Source organism: Molothrus ater, chromosome 9, assembly GCF_012460135.2.
Source record: "Molothrus ater isolate BHLD 08-10-18 breed brown headed cowbird chromosome 9, BPBGC_Mater_1.1, whole genome shotgun sequence".
Classification (NCBI taxonomy): Eukaryota; Metazoa; Chordata; class Aves; order Passeriformes; family Icteridae; genus Molothrus; species Molothrus ater.
This window is the reverse complement of record NC_050486.2, coordinates 2,783,638-2,804,991: the sequence shown is the minus strand read 5'-3', so window position 1 is coordinate 2,804,991 and position 21,354 is coordinate 2,783,638. Positions and strand designations below refer to the sequence as shown.

The window sequence follows — 21,354 nt, the reverse complement described above, 5'->3', positions numbered from 1 at the left end:
GTTGCACTTTGCATCACCACTGACAAGGCAGGAGAACAAAAATATCTGGTCTAAGTGCCCCAGGGTGACTTTCCTCCCTGCAAAAACAACAACAAAAATTAAAGATTTGTTTTTGAAGTCACAGAATGTCCTCAGTTGGACGGGACCCACAAAGATCATAGTTTATCATGGATCTGCTCAGGGATCTGTTTTTCAGGTCAGATTCTCTCTGAAAACTTATCCTCACTCCATTACTGACAGCTTCTACCCAGAGGAAAAATAAAAAAAGGTTAACTACAGATGAATTGATTTCAAATAGAAATGAATACCCCATATGAGGAAAAAATGAAGGAATTCAGTGTTTGGCTAAAATGAATGTGAACACAAATCCAGGATTGTTCTGTTTTGTTTTAAATAATATTTAACCAGTTCTGAGACTGAAAATAACAATCATGCCAGAAACAAAGAAAGTATTTTTCTTTTACACATGTAACTCCATCATTTTATAATCTGCAAAGGAGCAGCAAGTCAGCTCTAGTGTCACTTTCTATGGATGGTACTCAAAAAAACCCCAAAAACCACTCTTAAGAAGAAGAGCTGCCTGCATTACTGATTCTTATCAGCAGGACAGTCCAGTATTTAAAAAACAACTGTGCACACCAGCATGCAGTGTTATCCATGATGTGGAGACTGAGAGAGTGGCCAACCCTTGGAGCAGACCAGGATCTGCCAATCTGCAGGAGAGGCTGGAGCTCAGTATCAGCTCAGACAAGAACTGCAGTCTTCCTTCTGTCCTCCAGCACCTCCTCTGGCCTGTGCTTCCTGCTGTCCTTCCCAGCTGGGACACAGAGCTCTCCCTTTTCTTCCTTTGCACCATCTTCATCGAGGAAACTCTTTTCCTCAGTTTCTTCACCTCCACCTCTCCTCAGAACAGCCACTGTGGGTGTTGTGGTGTGGGACAGGGATGATCAGTTCCCTGGGAGGAGCTTGCTGCTGCCTCACCACCACTGCAGCAGCAGGTTTGCAGAGCTCACAGGAGCTCATGCTGTGCTCCCACAGATTTCCTGTCATCTCCTGGAAGGGTCAGGGGTCACAAAGCCAAACTGACAGCTTGATGTTGTAGAGAAAGCCCAAAGCTACACTCAGGCAAAAGCACACAGCCAGGTAAACTTTATTTATAAACATACAAACTCCTGGATGACTGTGCTGAAAGCACCAGGACCACAGGCCCCAAACACAGATCAACACCTCTTTGATGAGTATTACAAGGACAACTGTTGCAAACATCATCCATGCTTCTCTCCCTCTCCTTTGAAGGGAAAACACAGCTGAGTGTGAATTCCCCATGGCCAAGTTCTGCATGATCTGGTATCCTCCAACAGGAGACAAGTTCTTGGCTGAGCTGCAGTTTGGCTGTGCAGTGTTCAGAGCTCTTGGTCCAGCAGTTTTATTGTCACAGTGCTCAGCTGGTGTAATTTAATGAGGATCATGATTTAATTCCTGCCAGGGAAGGTGACTATCTCCTCCAGATGGGAGGAGGAAAATAAAGCAAGGGACATGTAAAACCTGAGGGTTGGGAAAAACCAAACCCCATCTTCCCTCCAAAATGACACCCTAAAGCAAACAGTCTCAATATCCTATGCTAAAATTGTATTATTTGCTATTGCTTTTTTGCATGTCCTTCCCATTATCTCCCAAAGATGAATTCCTATCAGGAAGATCCCTTGTCTACCTCCCACTCCATCCAGCACAGTGGAGTTGGTCTGTCCCCCACCCTGCCACAGCAGCTGATATTTCCTGAACTGAATCCTGGCCTTTAGAAGCTGTAAGCACCTCTGGTTGATCAGATCAGCTTACACCACTGGTGTGAAGTCAGTTTTTCTTTGCCTCTTTTTCTTCAAGAGGCCAGGCAACCTGAATGTGATATGGCTCTAGTTCTTCTGGAGTTCTTGGGAGCCACCTTCATTCACCAATCCAATCACAAATGGTTTTCCTGGATTTGGGACACACCTTTTCACATTTAACCTAATTGTGGCAGGACAGCAGCAGCTCAGACATGTAAATGTAAAATGTAAAAATTGAGAGTTGGGAAAAACCAGAACCCATCTTCCCTCCAAAATGACACCCTAAAGCAAACAGTCTCAATATCCTATGCTAAAATTGTATTATTTGCTATTGCTTTTTTGCATATCCTTCCCATTATCTCCCAAAGATGAATTCCTATCATTGATAAGGGATCATAAGAAGATCCCTTATCTACTTCCCACTCCATCCTGGAACAGCCACAGCACAGTGGAGTTGGTCTGTCCCCCTCCCTGCCACAGCAGCTGCTATTTCCTGAACTGAATCCTGGCCTTTAGAAGCTCTGGTTGATCAGATCAGCTTACACCACTGGTGTGAAGTCAGTTTTTCTTTGCCTCTTTTTCTTCAAGAGGCCAGGCAACCTGAATGTGATATGGCTCTAGTTCTTCTGGAGTGACATAGTCTGGAGCATTGCCCATCAGGTCTCGTCCCCTGAAGGATTTTGGAAAGGCAATGACGTCCCGGATACTTGGAGCGTCAACAATGAGAGAGATCAGCCTGTCAAGTCCTACAAGCAGAAAACAAATTGGTCAAACACTTGAGTTATGGCTCTGTATTACCTCCCCTGAGTCAGAAAAATCAGAAAGATTGAGGAGGTAATATCACTGAGCTTGAAGAAAAAGAGTGAAGCAAGTTAAGGGAGGAAAAAAATTAATCTCAGCTGGTAGCAGAGAAAGAGATTTGCCTCGAGAGCAGAAATGTCTACCAAAATAAAGCTTTTCAATATTGCAGGAAGCTCTGTAACACACTAAGGGCTGCAGGACACAGACAGCAAAGACAGCATAACAAAACTTGGGCAGCTGAATGGCAGAACACTGTCAGAGCTCTGCTTTACAGCTCAGGGCTCTGCATCAAGCAGTTTGGAAAGATTACAGCTACTGAGAAGAATTCAAGAGGAACAAAAGGCTCTGGGTGACTGGATGGAGGAAAGTCAAACTGCAAGACCACAGGTTAAAAAAATACCTTCATTTTTTGTATTCTTTTTTATTTTGGTGAGTGTAGGGAGAGTGTTGTTGGTTGGTTGGGTTTTTTCCCCTCTTTCTTTAAACCATGAACTTGCATTGTTCTAGGGAAAAAACCAAACCCTGACATTTTCTGAATTAATGAGCAAAACAGGTGAGAAGAGAAGGGAAGTGAGATGGCAGCAGAAGGGAAGGGTGTGAAACACAAAGTGCCATTTCTGTGCCACATCTCCAGGCAGGCAGCACAGGGATCCTGCTCTGGCTGCACAGGAATGGGGACAAAGCTGACCCAGCCTCATTGAATACAGGGTTTGCAGATCAGCAGGTAAGGACCATCCTTAGAGCCACCAATGTCCTTGCTTAAGGCCTAAACCCCACTGTGACTCTGGGGAGGAACACCAAAACTTTCTGCTCTTGGTGACCAGGCCTCTGTTTCTTTCCAAAAAGCTGCTGCAGAGATGGAAGCACCAAGGCTTTTCCTAACAACCATGAGCCTTTTTCCCTGGATCTAGTATTAAAAAAACTAACCAAACAAACAAAAAATCCCCAAACAAACAAAAAAACCCAAAACCCCACTAAAGACCTGCAGCTGTAGAGCTACAGATCACTTACCCAAAGCAATTCCTCCGTGAGGTGGAGCTCCAAATTCCAAAGCCTCAATCAGATGGGAAAGCACCTCAGAGTCCTCCTGCAAAATCACATTAAGAGGTGTCACTGGACAAGCAATGCTCCTTCTGTTAGCAACACAAGATGAAGGTACAATGAAATCATCCATTGCTCAGGGCTAGGTGTTATGTCTTTATCTGAGAAGATGAGTGTTTCTTTCAGACTATGCAATTAATATTTCAATTAATCAGTGCATTTAAATCTCCAAGAGATCATTAGAGGCATCTGTAGGTGTTACCTTCAGCACTTTCTCCAGCACAAAACGCTGCTGTTCTGCACTGTGAATTCTGATGGAGCCACCTCCAACCTCATTGCCATTCAGCACAAGGTCATAGTGCTGGCTACGGACCTGCAGAGAGACAGGACAGGCACCTCTGTGAGGCTGGCCCACAGCTGCACCCAAAACCAGCCTGCACAGAGAGGCCAAAGACACTGGGAATGAAGCCCTGGAGGCTGTAAAACTGCTCTCTCAGGGGTACATTGCAATTCAGGTATCAGTCCTGCTGGAGGTATGGGGTGCCTCTGACTGATGTGGGAAGAGAACAAATCCTTTTGAAAGGTTTATCAAAGCTGAAGCAAATGAGATAGGTCAGAATATAAGATTTCTGTTTCCTGCCAGCTCCTTTTGCTGGGGCACACATGAATGTTTGCTATTTGCAGTAATCAGGAAGCCATCTCTTCCAGACACATACAAGATCATAGAATCACACAAGGGTTTGGGTTGGGAGGGACCTTAAAGATCCCCTAGTTCCAACCCTCTGCCATGGGCAGGGAGACCTTCCTCTATCCCAGGCTGCCCCAAGCCCTGTCCAGCCTGGCCTTGAACACTGCCAGGGATGGGTCAGCCACAGCTGCTCTTGGCAATCTGTGCCAGTGCCTCACAGGGAAGATTTTTATCCTAAGTCTACCCTCTTTCAGTTTAAAACCATTTCCCCTCATCCTATCACTGCTTGCCCCTGCAAATATCCCTCTCCAGCTCTCTTGTAGCCTCTTTGGGCACTGGAAGGACTCGAATGTTGCTCCTGAGCCTTCTCTTCTCCAGGATGTACAACCTCAGCTCCTTCAGCCTTTCCTCACAGCACAAGTGCTCCAACCCTTTGATGATCTTAGCACTCACCTCTGGACTCATTCCAACATATCTACATCTTCCTTGTGCAGTCAGTCCCATGAAACAACATCTTTTTTTACACTAAACCCAGCTGCTGCTTGCCTGGTTTTCCATGGGAGCAGCTGTAAAAAAGCCAGCACGGCAGGCATGAGGTTGGTTACCTTTGTGGGATCAGAATACAGGAGGCTGGCATCTGAAGGATGAGGGGCAGTGAAGGGGTGATGAGCAGATTCCAGCTCAGTGGGATTCTCAGCCTTGGGGAGGAAAAGGGGGAAATCCACCACCCAGAGGAAGTGAAAGGCTGTGGGATCACGGAGTGCCAGCCCAGCTGCCTCCAGGAGGTTGGCACTCAACAACCGCGAGGCTCCTAAGGCAGAGCACTGCAACAGAGAAGGGAGAGATGAGCCAGGGTGGTTTCACCATCAGGGAACTCACTCAAACATCCATCAGGCAGAGTGTTCCATGAAGGAAGTACCACAGATAGCATCAGCTGGAATGCATTGCTCCCCTGAACACTTTAGCCTCCTATCCTGAAATGTATCACCTTCCTGCCAAGGCAGCAGCAGCACCAGGGTTTGACAGACACCAAGTAAGGAGCTTGGAAGTTTGTGTTTTTCCAGCTATTTCATCTTCAGAACTTTCTTAGACTAACCTCCAGCTCCACACATGTGGATTAACTGGGGGACCACATGTAAGATGCACACTTGGCAGACAGAGAAATGAAGGCACAGAAGAGAATACAAGAAAATGTTGGCTATTGAGCAAAGCGTGACACCTTATAATAAAACAATGCTCTGTTTTATTGTTTTATTTATCTCTATTCTTGCCAGCAACATCTGATGGCAAAAATAGAGAGAAGGGTAGAAACAGAATCTCTCACCATTGCTGCTAATAAGTCATGCACTTGTGGGAGACACAACTACCTAGTTGACCTCATTTTCCGATCTGTTTGATGCTTCAAAAATGAAGTTAAAAAAAAAGAAGGCACTGATTTGTTGCAGGGTTTTTTAGATTTCAGGCTTCATTTCAGTTACAAGTCCTGCCCAGAATTTGACTGGGGGCCATAAAAGTAATAGGCACATTTCATGCTTTATCTGCTGTTGCTATAGCTGCCGTTCCAGAGAAACAGAAAATTAGATGATGACCTATTTTAATAAGAAGAAGAATTAGACTAAGGTCAGATAACATCAAAACCATCATCAGCAACATTCACCTCACAGAGCCACCCAAGAAATGCCTCCTACCACTTGCTTGTGTTCTCCAGCTGCCAGCAGCACCACATCACCCTCCTGCATGTTCAGTGCTTGGATGAGCTCTGACTGCTCCTTCTCACCGAGGAACTTGGTAAGCAGAGATTTCAAGCTCCCATCAGGTCTGCAGATAATTTCCATGATTTCCTGGAAAAAGGTTAAGGGTATGTTCAGTGCAGTGCTGCCCTCTCTTGACTTGAAGCGTTACAAGCTCAGGCTCTGACTCTCAGCTATTAAAAACTGCTCTCCTACCTCCCTCTGCCTTTATCACATTTTGTCACTCACCCTTCCCAAAGCCTCAGAAGAGTTTCTGTCTCACCTGGTTAAACTGTGATTTTGCAGACTCCTTCAATGACCCCAAGTCTTTATTTGTAAGATACCTCTGGGGAAAGAGTAAGAGAAGACACAGCAAAGATCAGCTTGGAAAACCTGACTAGGAATCAAATCTATTGACTAAGCTGGTTCCAAACTTCTCAATTCTTTTGTTTCTAGTTCAAGTTCTTATGAAGGCTGTGGAACAGGACAGGGTCCTTAGCACTGGGCTGGGTGTCTGCTCTGAGGGCTCCTTTCAGGAAAAGACCCCTCCAGATCTACTATTTTTTCCCCCTCTCAGAGATAAATGTATCTGGTCAGCAGGGTCAGATCACTGCCTCCAGCCTGCAGAATCAAGGTTACACCACCACACTGTGGATGGGGAATGCACAGCTCAAACTGGAGGAAGAACAGAGAAAAAAAAAAACTGGGCTGACTCTTGCATGCAAAGCCATGCAGTAAATGAGGAGCTGCATCAAGATCTTGATTATTTTTCAGCTACTCCAGTATTTAGGGTGGGTCTAGATGCCACTTTTGTGTTGCTGTAACAGACACCTCTGTGCCCTCTCGTGGGAAGCCACTAACTTGCACTTTGTGCCAAGCTGAAAGGAATCCCAAAGGAAACCATGGCCATGAAGCCCTGCTCCCCAGATAAAACACAATATTTAGAGGATTTGTTTTTTCCATACTGTCCAAGCTATAAAGATGCCTACAGTCAGAATTAAATCTGTTTCCTTGCCAAAATGCAGGGCTGTGTCAAAAGTCTTCCACATCTATTATGCACCTTGATTTTGGTCCATGACATTTTCATGCCAAGACATGAATTGTACCCAAAAATGCAGCTAAAGCAAACAGGAGAAAGACATGGAACCACCTGGTCCTCCTCTGCCTATCCCAGAGCTGTGCCATGCCCAGCCCCAACCAGGACAAATCTCCTGTCACAAGGCACAATTTATTATTGAGATGCACATCAAAAAGGTGCTAGAAACCAAGATGAAACCATGAGAGGGTTCCCTATCCTCATGGGATCTTGTAGCTCTGCTGTTTTCCTCCTCTTCCTAAGGGTAAAATACTCTTCCTGCTGCCTTATCATTGTAACACCACTCAGCCCCACCTAACATGGACTACAACCAATCCCAAGCTCCCTTATGAACACCAGAAATAGCTAGGAACATTTCCATACCAACAAAGGAATTCAAATTAGCATTTTATTTATTCCACCCAAACCATAAACAGGATGTAAGAGCATCACTTACCACTCCCTGAGGGATACAAATGGCTTTGATAGAGCCATGTGGGTAACTGAGGGCATTCTGCACAAAGTGAATGTTTGATCCTCGTAAAACATCACTGATATCCATGATCTGACAAAGGAGAGAGCACAGGAAAAAGCACTGTTGGTAGGAATACAAAGCAAAAATTCCTGCGCCTGTGTCTTAACACCTTCCACACTATTCCCTTTTAGAAGCTTTTGCTCTTAAAACAGTCAAGATGCATTGTTCCCTACATCACCTTTAAAATCAAGTTTTATTAGAACATATATTTTTCACAGGCAACTGATTAAATCCTCTCTTCTTCAGCAGACTGCACAAAGCAGCAACAATGGGACAGGCACCTTGGGTAAATTACAGCACTCAAAACTCCAGCTAACCATGTATACATGATCCAAAGGTTATTAAAACCCTGACTGAAAGGAAAAGCTGAAAGCTTCCAATGGGCAAACCCTCACCTTCATCCCAAAGCGAGTGTCTGGTTTATCAGTCCCATACTCAGCCAGTGCCTCCTCATATGTTATGGAAGGGAAAGGAGTCACAATGGAGCCTCTTTCCTCAGGCCAGGAATGTTGCAGGAGGCCCTCTATGAGCCTCTGGATCCCAGCTTGATCTACAAACGACATCTCTATATCTATCTTAAAACAGAGAAGAGGGGGGAATTCCACATTAGCTACAGGTTGTGCTTTCACAGTGCTACTTGTGAGTACAAAGCCAGGAGAACAAGAAACAATACACAAAATGACATCACAGCATGACTGCATCAGGCCAGGAATGTGCTTAGGATCACCCTCCAGGCTGATGACTCAGCCAACAACCTCCTCAGAGAGGGAATGAGGTAAGGATGACAAGGACACAGAAGCAGCCTTGAGTGAACCAGGCTAACTCAGCCTGGGATTTCAAGGCTGAGGGATGGGATGTCTGACCTAGCAGAACAGGAGGAGATAGTATCATCAAAGTCAAATCACTGCTACAACGCAATTCCCACATCTGCACCTGGGGCACTGCAGCCAGCCAAGGACAGGAACCACGCACTCATCCCACACCAATTTCCAAGGCTGTGTCTGTGAAACACACACCAAAGCAGCACCAGACTAGCACAGACTAAGCCTCCAGAAGGGAAAACAGCTCTGAGCCACTTGGCTTGAGGAGCAGGAGCAAGGCAGCAGAGGCTGGTGATTACCTGGGTGAATTCTGGCTGCCTGTCAGGCCGTGAACCCTCGTCCCGGTAGCAGCGAGCGACCTGGAAGTACCTGCAGTGACACTGTGACTTAGATCATGATTGAAAGTATCCTCAACTCAACTGCCATAGGACTGATCATACAAAGAGAAGGAAAAAAGAAGTAATACAGAGAGAGAGGGCTCTGTTCCCACAGCAGATGTTCTTTGCTCCCATCCTTCAAAAGAATGGAATCATAATGAGCCGTATCCATCTCCAGCCATATGTTCCAGAGGCACATGGAGACTGCCAGGTGAGCTGTCCCCCAAGGGCAGCACACTCAACTCTTTATTCCACCTTCACTCCACTCCAGGACTCTCCTAACAGCCATGCAAAGCTCTCAGACAAACCTGGCCTGCAGTTCACTGTGTGAACAATTGTCTGTCTCCCTGTTCATCCATTTGATTTGGAGAAGTAAGCCCAATTCAAAGCTTTGCACTTGGGCACCCTGACATGCTTTTCCTTGTCTCAGTCATGCTCAGCTGCCCAGCCTCACCTCAATTAGTTCTGTAGGTTACTCCTGGAGCAGCTTTCATCACACATTAGATTTTCTGCCCTTCAGGAAGGTTCTGCTTCAGATCAGGTTTGCATTTAACACAGGAGTAAAGATTTCAGCTTTCCAGAATGTTACATTTCATCTGACTATAAAGTCTCAAGTATTTAAGGATCCCTCTTCAAGACACAAATCCTTAGCAGTGAGGCGTTTTTTTGAGAAGTTTCCAAACTTCACAGATAAAGCAATCAAACCCTAGACAGGACATGCAGAGAACAGGAGTTCAAGAAACTCTCACCTGTCCAGGCCTCCAACCATGAGGAGCTGCTTGAACTGCTGAGGACTCTGTGGCAGAGAGTAGAACTTGCCTGCTTCCCTTGAGGGCACAAGGAATTCTTTGGCTCCCTGGCATCAGAAAGAGAATTTACAGAGTTCAGCAAGTAAGTGGCCCCAATTCCTGACAGAGCAAGGGGAAAGGACCTATTTCTCCCATTATGAAATCCCACATGTGAGGAAATGGCTGTTTGTACATTACACTTCACATTTCTTAAGCAACTTGGTCCAAAGTATCTGAAAGGAGAATTCTCTACCTTCTTCTCTGAGAGCCTAATGTATAATAGACCATCCAAGACTGGGATTTAAATGCAAGAACTCTAGGGTAGCTGCATCAACAATTCCTCAGCTACAGCTCTCTTCTCTCTGACTATTTTTGAAATGAAAGAAATGAATAGAAGATCAAAAAAATAATTTACTTGAGTATGATCTCTACAATAACCTACTGGTTAAGAGATAAATCCTGAAAAGACAGTGATTTCAAGTTTTTTGGGTTTATAATCCCAGGGTAGACTTGCATTCAACATGTGCTCTACAGGGCAGAAGCTGACCTTTTTGGAAGGTTCAAAATTAAGACATGAGTTATCATCTCTCCCTTTCTCTCCCTCTACTTTTAAAAGAATTTGTGGATGATATCAAAAGTTTCACAAGCTGTTATTTAGCAAGGGAAAAGCAACGAATGCTGAGTGGCAACTGGAAATGATTCAGCCCTGACTGTGCAGCTGTAGGAGGCCAAAAAGCATCACATACATACCCCTGGGGTTCTTTTAAACAGAGTTGGAGTTTCTACATCCACGAACCCTGGGGAACAAACACAGAATATGCTGAGAGGAGGGAGAACTAACATGACAGAGTAGGCTAGAGAAGGGTTAGTCAGCAAAATAGGTCATGTAGCACACCATGGAGCTCCTCCAAAACCAACACACTTTCACTACTTCTAATAATTATTCCTGTAATGACAGATCTAAAGCTCTGAGCTACTCTGATGTCCTGCCAGAACTGTTGATGACACAGGACTCCAAACAGGCTGAAAATGTGTTCATTCTCTATCTATTCTAAACCAGGCAGATTTCCCAAAAAGCACTTCCTGATTTTAAGAGAAGTAAAAGCCCTACACAAAATCCATGCCTCTGACATGCCTCAACTGGGTGAGCAAAAGAGAGCAACTACCTGCAAAGAGTCTTTTCTCATTGGAAACAGCTAATTTGAAACAGGTTGCTCAGAGCTTCATCCAACCTGGCCTTGAACACTTCCAGGGATGGGGCAGCCACAACTTTTGTGGGCAGCTTCTTCAGGCCTGATAACACCCCACCACAAGCAGACATTTCCTTACTAAGTATGACCAGTTTGGAGCAGCAAGTTGGTTAGGAATCTCTGCCAGCACAAGGAAAAAGCAGCAAGGAGAGCTGGAATGTGTTGAGTTTGTGAGGGTCCCGAGGATGAGGTGAGAGATGAGAATCTGATTCCATGTTCTCAGAAGGCTGATTTTATATTATATTATAGAATGCTATGCTAAAACCTTAGTGAGAGATGAGAATCTGACTCCATGTTCTCAGAAGGCTGATTGTATATTATATTATAGAATGCTATACTAAAACTGTAGTGAGAGATGAGAATCTGACTCCATGTCTCAGAAGGCTGATTGTATATATTATAGAATGCTATACTAAAACTGGAGTGAGAGATGAGAATCTGACTCCATGTTCTCAGAAGGCTGATTGTGTATTATATTATAGAATGCTATACTAAAACTGGAGTGAGAGATGAGAATCTGACTCCATGCTCTCAGAAGGTGATTGTATATTATATTATAGAATGCTATACTAAATCTGTACTAAAGAAAGGATATAGACAGAAGGCTTAACAAAAATGATAATGAAAAGCTCGTGACTGACTCCTCAGAGTCTGACAAAACTAATGGTGATCAGTCATTAATTAAAAAACAATTCACATGAAACCAATCAAACGTGCACCTGTTGGTAAACAATCTCCAGCCAAATTCCAAAGCAGAGAAACAGGGAGAAGCAAATGAGATAATATTGTTTTTTCTCTGAGGCTTCTCATCTTCCCTGGAGAAGCAATCCTGGTGAAAGGATTTTTCAGAAAACATGACAGTGAGACAGTGACAGGAACGTTTGCTGCTCTGAGCAGCTCCCTCACCGTGGAGGTTGCAGAGGTACTCGCGCATCCTCATCACCACGCGAGAGCGCAGCCGCAGCGCCCACTGCAGCCGGGAGCTGCGCAGGTCCAGGTACCGATACTGCATCCGCAGCGCCTCGGACTTCTGGGGAGGAGAGAGGCTCAGGGTTAAGGGACAAAATTCAAACTGCATGGCCAGTGAAGGCATCCTAAAGCCACAGAGACAAAGGAGAAGATAAATAAAGGGATGGTGCTAGGTTGGCGCAATGAGCCCATTACGCACAACCTACACAAATACGGCAATGGCTTGGGAAAAAACCCAAACTGCCCACAAAAGCTGGGGCTGCCCCATCCCTGGAAGTGCTCAAGGCCAGGCTGGATGAAGCTCTGAGCAACCCTACCCATGGCAGGGGGTTTGGAAAAGGATGATCTGTAAGGTTCCTTCAAACCCAAACCATTCTGGGGTTCCACAGTCAAATAAAACAGCCTCATTTCAAACTCAAAAACTCAGCACAGCCCCATGTTGAAGACTGCAATGCAAGATGTTTTCAGTTACCATCTCTATGGAAATTGAAAAAAACATTTGGCTTTGTCAAGTGGGCAGTTTGCTTTATCTCTCTCTTTGAGTGACCACATTCACACCTCCCTCTGCTGATAACAGCTATTGAATGTCCCTGCATGGCTGATAAGAACTACAGCATCCCATTGGGAGATGTGAGCCCAGAGGGAGGAGCCAAGCATTGCTACCCAGATAGAATCCAGAGGTTTTGAGACACCAGCACAGCTTCTGCACTGGATTCCCCAGAGGAACAGCAGCTGCCTCTCCTTCCCCTGGATCTTCAGAGGCAGAATCCATCCTTCTCTACAGGATCCCTGCTCCAGCAGAACCACCTCTGACACTGCAGGAGGGCTGAGCCACAATTCCAATGGGACTGCTGCCAACAGCCTGACCCACAGGGTGTCAGGCTGGGTTCTGACTCTGTCAGTGTTGTTCTAGTGCACTGCATTGTTTATTTTATCTTTTTTATTTTTTTCTTCCCTGTTAAAGAACTGTTATTTCCTGCTCCCATTTTTTTGCCTGAGAGCCCCTTAATTTAAAATTTATAGCAATTAGGAGGGGTAGGGAGGGTTTACATTCTCCTTTTCAGAGGAGGCTCCTGCCTTCCTTAGCAGAGTCCTGTCTTTCCAAACCAAGACACCCCATTTCTTTCACTCTTTCCTTTGCCATCAGTGCTTCCAGAAATCTGGAATCATTCAAGTCCTGTTTTCTGCTTAGCTCTAATTGGAAATAAATCCTCCCACCAAACAAACAGCAGCCCTGTTTTAAATACCATCATTCCTCCAAAGTGAAGTGGGGAGAACCACTCTCAGATGTTTTGCCATCACCCTGGGCAAATTCCCAATTTACTGAAAAGCCACCACTTTGATAAGAAAAACAAAGACACCTTGATAAAATCCTTGATTTCAAAAGGCAGCTTCTTGCAGGAGTTTAGGATCTCTGCAGTCTCTGCCTTCACTTCAATATCCCCTGTTGGCATTTTCTAGAACAAAAAGGCAAAAAAATTAAACTCAAAACAGTCAGGCAAAGGTATTTCACAGATGCTCAAAGGGAAAAAAGAAGCAATGTGATTACCCTCCCTGCCTTCTAACACAGCGTATAAATCAGAGAGCTTCTCCCAAGGACAGATTTCTTCCTGGTTTCCCTTCTGTTCAGAGAAACACAAGTCACCTCACCAAAGATGGCAGCTTCTTTCCCAGTAGCATACTGGTCAATAAACACATCAGCCCCAGCAAAACCACACAGTGTAGGTTTCAGTGAGCATGAGCAGAAGCAGCCCTTAATATGAGTCAAAAAAGGCAAATTATGAGGAACTTCTCAGAACTTCCAGTTCTAAACACCAGTTCTCAGAACTAGTCTTCTTTTGGCTGCATCCCAAGGGAGGACAGGCAGCTCCCCTCACGTAGCACTGAGGCACAGCAAAGTTCCCTTGATCCTCCAGGACTCTCACTATTTACCAGGGGAAAGGACACACAACCTTCCCAAAACAAAGAAATTAATAAAAGAAATAAAGGCATTGCTTGAAGCCTGAATTTTAAGTGGACATCTATGAGATGGATCAAAAAGGAGTTATGATCACAAATACAGTCCTCTTTTTAGACCTGCCAGTTGTATGTACAGTCCTGAAAGATCAGTCTACAGCTGAGGAATGCAGAACATTAAAAAATATTAACCTCCGTTTCCTATACAGAGGAGTTTCCTACAGCAGAATATTCCTAAGCTGCTGGGAGACCAGCAGAATCAATAAACAGGTGGAACTTGACATGACAATATTTATTTTCAAGCAAAAGCAATTCCCACCACACTTTGAAAGCCTGGAAAATTCAGCTTTATCCTTGCAAAGGGCAGGGATCCAGTTTAATTTGTGTGTGCCTGTAATGTGCTCTGAGATTCTCTTGTTATCTGACATTGCACTGATTTCACCTCACACTATCTGAGGATGGGCTGTCACACAAGCAGTGGCAATGCTCTGACACAAAACCCACCATAATCCCACCATCCAGGGGTGTTTCCTTCAAAGAATAAAAACTTTGGGAGGCCCCCTCACCCCATCCTCACCGGATTCTCCTGCCCCTGGGGCCGAGGGGACACTGTCCCAGTGACTCTCACCACAGACTCCAGAGGGGCGTTGGACAGCAGCTCCTTCACGTGGGAATGTGCCTGCAGGGAGAGCACACAGCCTCAGAGCAACTCCAAGAACAGGAAAAAGGCACTGAGGCCAAGCACCTCAACCCAAAACCACTCTTCAGGCAGGGGGAGCAGCACTGATGCTTCTGTTGCAGGGTCAGGTCAGGGCTCTCATGACACTGCAATCTACATGTGAGTCAGAGCACTCAGTTTGGCAAAGTGGCTGCTGAAGCCAAGCTTCCAAAGGAAAAATAAAAACACAAACGCATGTTTTGGTAGCACTTACCTCATCCTGAGGAATGATGACCTGGGTCAGTCCCTGGAAATCCCTCAAAACCAGAAACAGGCCTTGTCTGATCCATGAAAAGCACAAAAGGAAGAACATTTTTTTTCACAAATTTAGTAGTTTCTGCTTTTTAGTAGTTTCTGCTTTTTTTTTTTCTTGCTACACTTTCAGTACCCTGCAACTCATCCCAAAGCATTTCCCAGTACTGAATGATGGACACTTTTCCCACACCTGAACAATTCATTTTACATTGTGACCAGCCTCAGACAACATACAAATAACCAGGAGAGGCAGGATTTTAACTTGAGCTTTCATGCATGCAGAGCTGGGATTCTGGACATGTGAATTTCCCTGTTGGGAAACAGAATTCAGCTAAAAACAATTAAATGAGCAATAAAACTAAAGTTCATGTGGAATAAAAACAACAACAAAATCCAATCATAAGTCAAGAAGGGGCACACTCATCCCATAAAAAGTTCCACATGAACAATCCACACTGCCAGCCCCAGAACCATAAATCTTGATTTCTTAAAGCTGCAGCAGGGACAGCTGCCACCGTGTTTTATCCATCAAAAAACTGCCCAATGGGACATGCTCTGGTGTCTTTAAAAACAACATCACCATGACCACATGGCAATCATCCTAACTCTTTTTCCTGGGTCCCCATCCACAACTGCTCAAAGATGAGACACTCAGGACCTCCTAAAATCAAAAAACTCATGCAGACCATCACAGGAGAGCAATGGTGGATGAAACACAGCTTAGAGCGGATGTGGCAAATAATCATCTCCATTTTCACCATGGTTTGCACTTACCTTTGATACTGAACCCATCCATACAGGGTCACCTTCTGTCCCACGTGAGCAGCACGCAGCTCTCCGCACGGTGTTGGTCCGAGTGACAAAACTGTTGAAGTCTTAAATAAATAAAAATAATAATAGTAATAAAAACATATTTTATATATATATAATCTCTCATAGATTTTGCAGATGAGACAGAATAAATAATAGAGTTTTCCCTCCCAATACAATTTATATATATATGGAGAAGCTCCTTCCTATATAAATCTGCACTAAGAGTATGGCATAAACATGAAATGAAGCTAGTCTAAATGTAATTTAAACAGGGATTATTTATGTTTCTCAGTTCATAAAGATACTTGAACATAGCCTTGCTGCAAACTGTTCCCCTGCAAATTCTAGGAGCAAGAGAAGCAGAAGTCACAGATCAATCCTAAGGGGTGCTGACAATTCCACATTTAAATCTAGAATCATAGAATAGTTTGGGTTTCAAGGACCTTAAAGCTCATCTCATTCCAGCCTCCTGCCAGGGGCAGGGACACTTTCCACTATCCCAGGTTGTTCAGAGCCCCATCCAGCCTGGCCTTGGACATTTCCAGGGATGTGGCAGCTCCTCTTAGCAGGACAAGGACCTCACCATCCTCACAGGGAAGAATTTCTTCCAATATCCAACCCAAATCTGCCCTCCTTCAGTTCAAAGCCATTCCCCCTTGTCCTGCCACTGCAATTCCTGGTGGTGACACAGTAGAACAGGGCTTAACAAACCAAGAATTCAACACACATGGAGGACACCCACCACGCAGATATAAATTTAATAGCTCCTGCCTCAAACAATTGGAAGAAGGCCTCAGCCATGGTTATAGAAAGGTTTGCACAGACCTCCGTGTGCCTGTGATTATGGCCTAAGTCATAGATCCAATCACAACCACTTACAGAATGTGCAAGAGGCTCAGCTTGCAAGGAGAAGCCTGAAGGATACCATTACCTGGACATATATAAATAATTCTTCATGACAGGCTTTAGAATTAGAAGAGATTTAGACAAGCCACTTAATAAGGTGATACAGGGAAAATAACTTGTGATATTAATCGATTCTGGGGACTACCCTGAGCTGTATCCCGGGAGAAAAGGCACCCAAACCTCGAGGGGACGGGACCAGCGCTCCTCCTCACCTGGAGCCGCAGGTGCGGCGGCAGCGGCCCGCCCGGTGCAGCGCTCGCACCAGCAGCCGGGGCAGCGCCATCCCCAGTCGCCCCTCAGCCAGGAACACGGGGAGGAGCGCCGCAGACCTACGCGAAGTGAAAAACGTGGGCTCCGGAGGGAAAACGGGGAAACCACATCCGTCACGGCCGCCTCCTTCCCTGAGCGCCGCCCGCCCCAAAGATGGCGGAGGGGCGCGCCCCCCGCGCGGGGGCCGACGGGAAGAAGTTCGAACGGCGCCGGCGGGCCGCGGCGGCCATGGCGGAGGAGGCGCCTGAGGACGGCGCGGTGCGGACCCTGCCCAGCCTCAGGCGGCTCTCCCGGGCTCTGCCCTTCGGACGGAGCCATGGCCGCCTCGGCATCAGCCCCAGCGGCCGCCTCATTGTACCAGCGCTGTGCTCTCAGGTAAGGAGAGGCACCTCCCTGTCTCCTCCGTATCTCCCCCGTGTCCCCTCAGCCGCGCTGCGCCGCGCCGCGCGGGAAACTCAAACTTGAACCTTATTCCTTTCCTTCTGTTCCCCGCTAGGAAAAGGCGGACCCGCAGAAAACAGCGTTCCTGCTGCGGAAAGCCTGGACGCTGTACAGCGTGACCCCCATGTACGGCTTCCGCCGCGCCCGCCTCAAGGACTACGCGCGGCTGCTGGGCGCCTTCATCGCCGCCGAGAAGCATAAGGGGCTGGCGGTGGAGGTGGGCGTCGAGCTGGACATCAAGGTGGCCCTGTCCAGCCTTGCCGACATCAGGGGCAGCGAGCTGGACCAGGCTGCCCTCCTCGTGCAGGTGAGGGCGCTGGTTTTGTTCGGATGGAACGCTCTGTCTTGAAAGAAAGCCCCGAAGTTAAACCCTAGCTGTGTGGAATAGCTACTGTGATTTAATGAAACTGAATCGTGTCTATTTTTAACTGAAACGGAACATTTATAGACTTAAGCTGTGTCGGGGAGGTTTAGGTTGGACATTAGGAAGAATTTCTTTACAGAAGGGATGATTAGACATCGGAATTGGCTGCCCTGGGAGATGGTGGAGTCACCATCCCTGGAGGTGTTTAAGTTAAGACTGGATGAGACACAATCAAAAGCCTGGTCTAATGACAAAGTTGAGCTTGGTCACAGGTTGGACTTGATGGCCTCAGAGGTCTTTTTCAGCCTAATTGATTCTGTGATCTCCCCTAAGCAATGCATAAAGTAAAGAGCAAGTTTGAGTTCAACTTTTTAACAGCATCATAGTATGACTATACAGAGCAATCTCTGTCTGATGTTTTAGTTCAGCAGTTAATTTGCTGCCAGGACTTGGATGGGTTATTTTTCTTCCTAGATGAAGCATGATCCCACTTCCTGGCCAGAGCTTAATTAAATTTCTGAAATGCTTTGCCTCAAGTGAAATGTGCTACTGAAATGTCAAGTTCATTGTGGCAATGGTTGTACCATGGAATGTACCATGGGAGTTAAGCAGCATAAACTCAGATCTCAGGACTGTTCCTAAGGAATTTAAAGTGCTTTTTCTGCTGTTTTCAACAGAATTGCATTCAGCTTTTAGGGATGTCATGGACAGACTGAATAATTGTATGTGTTTGATAGATAATCAAGGAAAAAACCCACTTTTTTAGTCTTAAAACTTTAAATCAGTATCTGTTTTTAGCTGATGGAAAAAAAGCCATACTTGCTTTTCAGCACTGCAGTGCTTTTCTTCTCCCCACCACAGCTCTCTTCGAGGTCACAAGGCTCCTCCAGGAACTCTGAGGACAAACCGGTGTGGTGGGGCTGGTTCTGCTCCGTGTTTGGAGATGAGCTTTCCGAGAACGTGCCGGAGCACTTCACCTGCCTGCCCCTGTTCCTGAGCCACGGCGCCGAGAGCTACACCGCCCTGGTTGGCAGCTGGTTCCAGAAGACTTTCGACTGCTGCTTCCGCCGCCTGGCCATCAGCCCCCTGAACCTCAGCTGGATGGTGGCCATGTGGGCTGGCTGCAAGCTGGACAGAGCTGCCTCTGCCGTGGAACTCGTCTTCTCCGTGCCCCGCCTGGCGCAGCCCCTGGATATTTCCTACGCCATCCACCCGGAGGATGCCAAAGCTCTGTGGGACACGGTGCAAAAAACGCCAGGAGAGATCACCCAAGAGGAGGTGGATGTCTTCATGGACTGCCTCTATGCCCACTTCCACAGGCACTTCAAGATCCACTTGTCAGCTGCGAAGCTGGTGAAGGTTTCCACAGCAATTGCCTCGGCACACTGTGATGGGATTGTAAAGGTGAGGCCCTTAGTAGCAGGTTGTCCTAATGCTGGCCAAATAAAACAGCTGTACCTGAAAGTCTCATGGTTCTTTTGCATGATTCCCTACAAGGAATTGTTAAACTCTCAGCTTTTACTAGTCATATTTACCTTTAGAGGTGGGGCAGCTGCCAGCACAGTATTATATTACTGTGCTGCAGCAAAAGCTCTGTGCCTGGGGCAGAAATAGGTGTATTAGCTGTGGTATGAACAGGAAAGTTTCTTAGGCCATAAAAAAACTCATTTTGGAGTTAAAAAGTTCCCAAACCTCAAAAAAAAGTTCCTAGCTTTCTAGTACTGTAGTTATTAAGACACCGGCAGAAGACTCCTTCACATGTAAACCTTTTCATGAAGGTGCTGGTCTTTCTACAGAGGTTATCTCCAATATCCTTCAAACCACAGAATATTAATTCTTCAAGCAATATAATATTTTCTTCTCAGTGAAAGAACAGTTTGTGTAAATGCAGTTGTTTAAATTTACCCTCTGATGAGGAGCACATTGCTTCCTTTTATCTGTCATAGCTTAAAGCTGTCTGACACAACTTTTCCTGTTGCAGGTAAGTACACAAAGATATCTCAGGCTTTCTGAAGGGTGCTCCTGTGGAATGTGTGCTGTGTAAATTCAGATATGGCTTTTCATAATGGGATAGGATTCAAGTCATATGCAGTATGGGGAAAATAAAGCAACAACAGAGCAGCTGAATAAACACACAGAACACTTGGCAGTTTCCTTCCAAGCAGGGCTTCAGGGTGGGGGAATCTGGCAACTGCAACTGTTGCCTTGACAGTTTTTTTCCTCTTTTTTTTGCAGATTCTACACAGCCAATACCTGCCTGGAGTGCTGATGCTACTGACTGAACTGGCAATCTCTCAGATACAGTGAGAGCCATTTCAGTAGCTCTTCATACTCAAAATGCTTTCTGTTTGGACAGTCTGTACTGAGAAACTCACTCCTGCAGCATCTTTCCTCTCATTCTGGCTGACTTTGGACAGACTGTAACTCCAGCACTTGGCTGTGTAATTCCACGCACAGCAAAGTCAAGCAGACATTTGGCCCTGAAGAAGGGCTGCAATGCAAACTTGTGGAGCTTCCTGAGCAGCTTTGTTTTCTCAGAGTCACTCATTTCATTTATGGGCAAGTATCAGCTCAGAGACAAACTTAAGTTCTTGATCCAGCTCCCTGGCAGGTATTTCTGTTGTTTCCAAGTTGGTTTTCACTGGACAGCCTAAGCTATGCAGACCTTGGCTAAACTGTGACTACTCTTGGGCTACCCTAAATGCAAAGTTCAGCACACCTGAGAAAGGGTGCATGCTCTACGACCCAGGGCAGAAAAATCCAGGTTTCTAACTCCTTTTTTAGCTTGTTAAGAATACTTGGTAATGGTGATAATGTTCATTTGTGTTCCAGTTGGGCATGAGATTGGACACGAGGCAGTTGTCAGCCTGTTGGTCCTCCCAGGCACATTGATAGATGGGAAAGTGAGGTGTGGATAAGCTTGATAGTTACTAGGCTTTGTCCTGATGTTTGTAATCTTGGATGTAATCCTGTAGGCCAGAGAGCTCTCAGGGTTGGAGCTGTGTGCTAGAATGTGATGTTGGATCCCTCCCTTCTGAAGCAGGTAAGAGTTCAGAGGGACATTTAAGGAACAGAAAGTAGCACCTGCTGAGAGATTTTTGTAATACAGTACTAAATAAAGAAAACCTTTTCCATCTTTTGTCTTAAGGAATGACCACCACTGTCTAATTAAATATATCCTTGCATGGAGCTTATTTCCAATTACAGCTTTCCTGACCAAACCACCCCTTGTTACTTATTAAATGCTTCTGTGAGCAGCAAAATTCCAAGTCTTAATTTCTTCCTTCACACCTGTGCAGGACCTCTGGGAGCTGATTTGTGCTATGACCTTCTCCTAAACAGGGGTGCAAGTTTCCTTTCTCTTCCCAGTGTAAAACTGCCTAACACATGACATAACTGCATGCCTAGTTCCTAACCTGTTTCCAGAATTAAACAAAGAAACATGCACTTGGTTTCAGATTCTTTACTAGATGGATTGTTTTTGCATGTCAAGGCTGAAGTCTGTGGTAATTCTTACCCTGGTAAAAGCAGCTAAGTGATCATCTGAAGGCCTTGCAGCTCAGTAGCTACCTAAACTATCACTTCTGGTATTCTAGTTTCCTTATTTGAAATATCTCAGACAAGTTTGCTATCTGGAGTCAAAAGAGCACTGGACAAAGGAGCAAAAGGTCTGGAAATAACTGGCACCTGTATTTGGTTTGAAAATAAGACTGTTACACCCAGGGCTAAGTTT

General features: G+C 45.6%; 2 protein-coding genes across 2 annotated transcripts; one reads left to right on the top strand and one right to left on the bottom strand.

The window, feature by feature from the left end:
- Positions 1-1,121: 1,121 nt before the first annotated feature.
- DARS2 (aspartyl-tRNA synthetase 2, mitochondrial) lies at positions 1,122-16,894 on the bottom strand. The gene is given in 19 exon segments (XM_036388094.2): positions 1,122-2,569; positions 3,636-3,711; positions 3,928-4,038; positions 4,959-5,177; positions 6,042-6,194; positions 6,367-6,429; positions 7,616-7,723; positions 8,089-8,268; positions 8,814-8,883; positions 9,641-9,747; positions 10,430-10,476; positions 11,836-11,959; positions 13,260-13,355; positions 14,432-14,533; positions 14,787-14,853; positions 15,602-15,669; positions 15,671-15,702; positions 16,759-16,786; positions 16,788-16,894. Coding segments are annotated over 19 exon segments (1,881 nt in total). The 5' UTR covers positions 16,830-16,894; the 3' UTR covers positions 1,122-2,381.
- Positions 16,895-16,969: 75 nt separating this feature from the next.
- CENPL (centromere protein L) lies at positions 16,970-20,768 on the top strand. Its single transcript, XM_036387952.1, has 4 exons — positions 16,970-17,191; positions 17,313-17,564; positions 18,483-19,025; positions 19,857-20,768. The coding sequence occupies exons 1-4, from the start codon at positions 16,970-16,972 to the stop codon at positions 19,926-19,928; spliced, it is 1,089 nt and encodes a 362-aa protein (XP_036243845.1). The 3' UTR covers positions 19,929-20,768.
- The last annotated feature ends 586 nt before the right edge of the window (positions 20,769-21,354 follow it).

Bases quoted from the DNA above. Each gene is read 5' to 3' on its own strand.
- CENPL (XM_036387952.1), top strand. From the start codon at position 16,970: ATGGCGGAGGGGCGCGCCCCCCGCGCGGGGGCCGACGGGAAGAAGTTC. The intron at 17,565-18,482 runs GTGAGGGCGCTG...TCCCCACCACAG, and splicing joins AGGCTGCCCTCCTCGTGCAG to CTCTCTTCGAGGTCACAAGG. The intron at 19,026-19,856 runs GTGAGGCCCTTA...TTTTTTTTGCAG, and splicing joins ACTGTGATGGGATTGTAAAG to ATTCTACACAGCCAATACCT.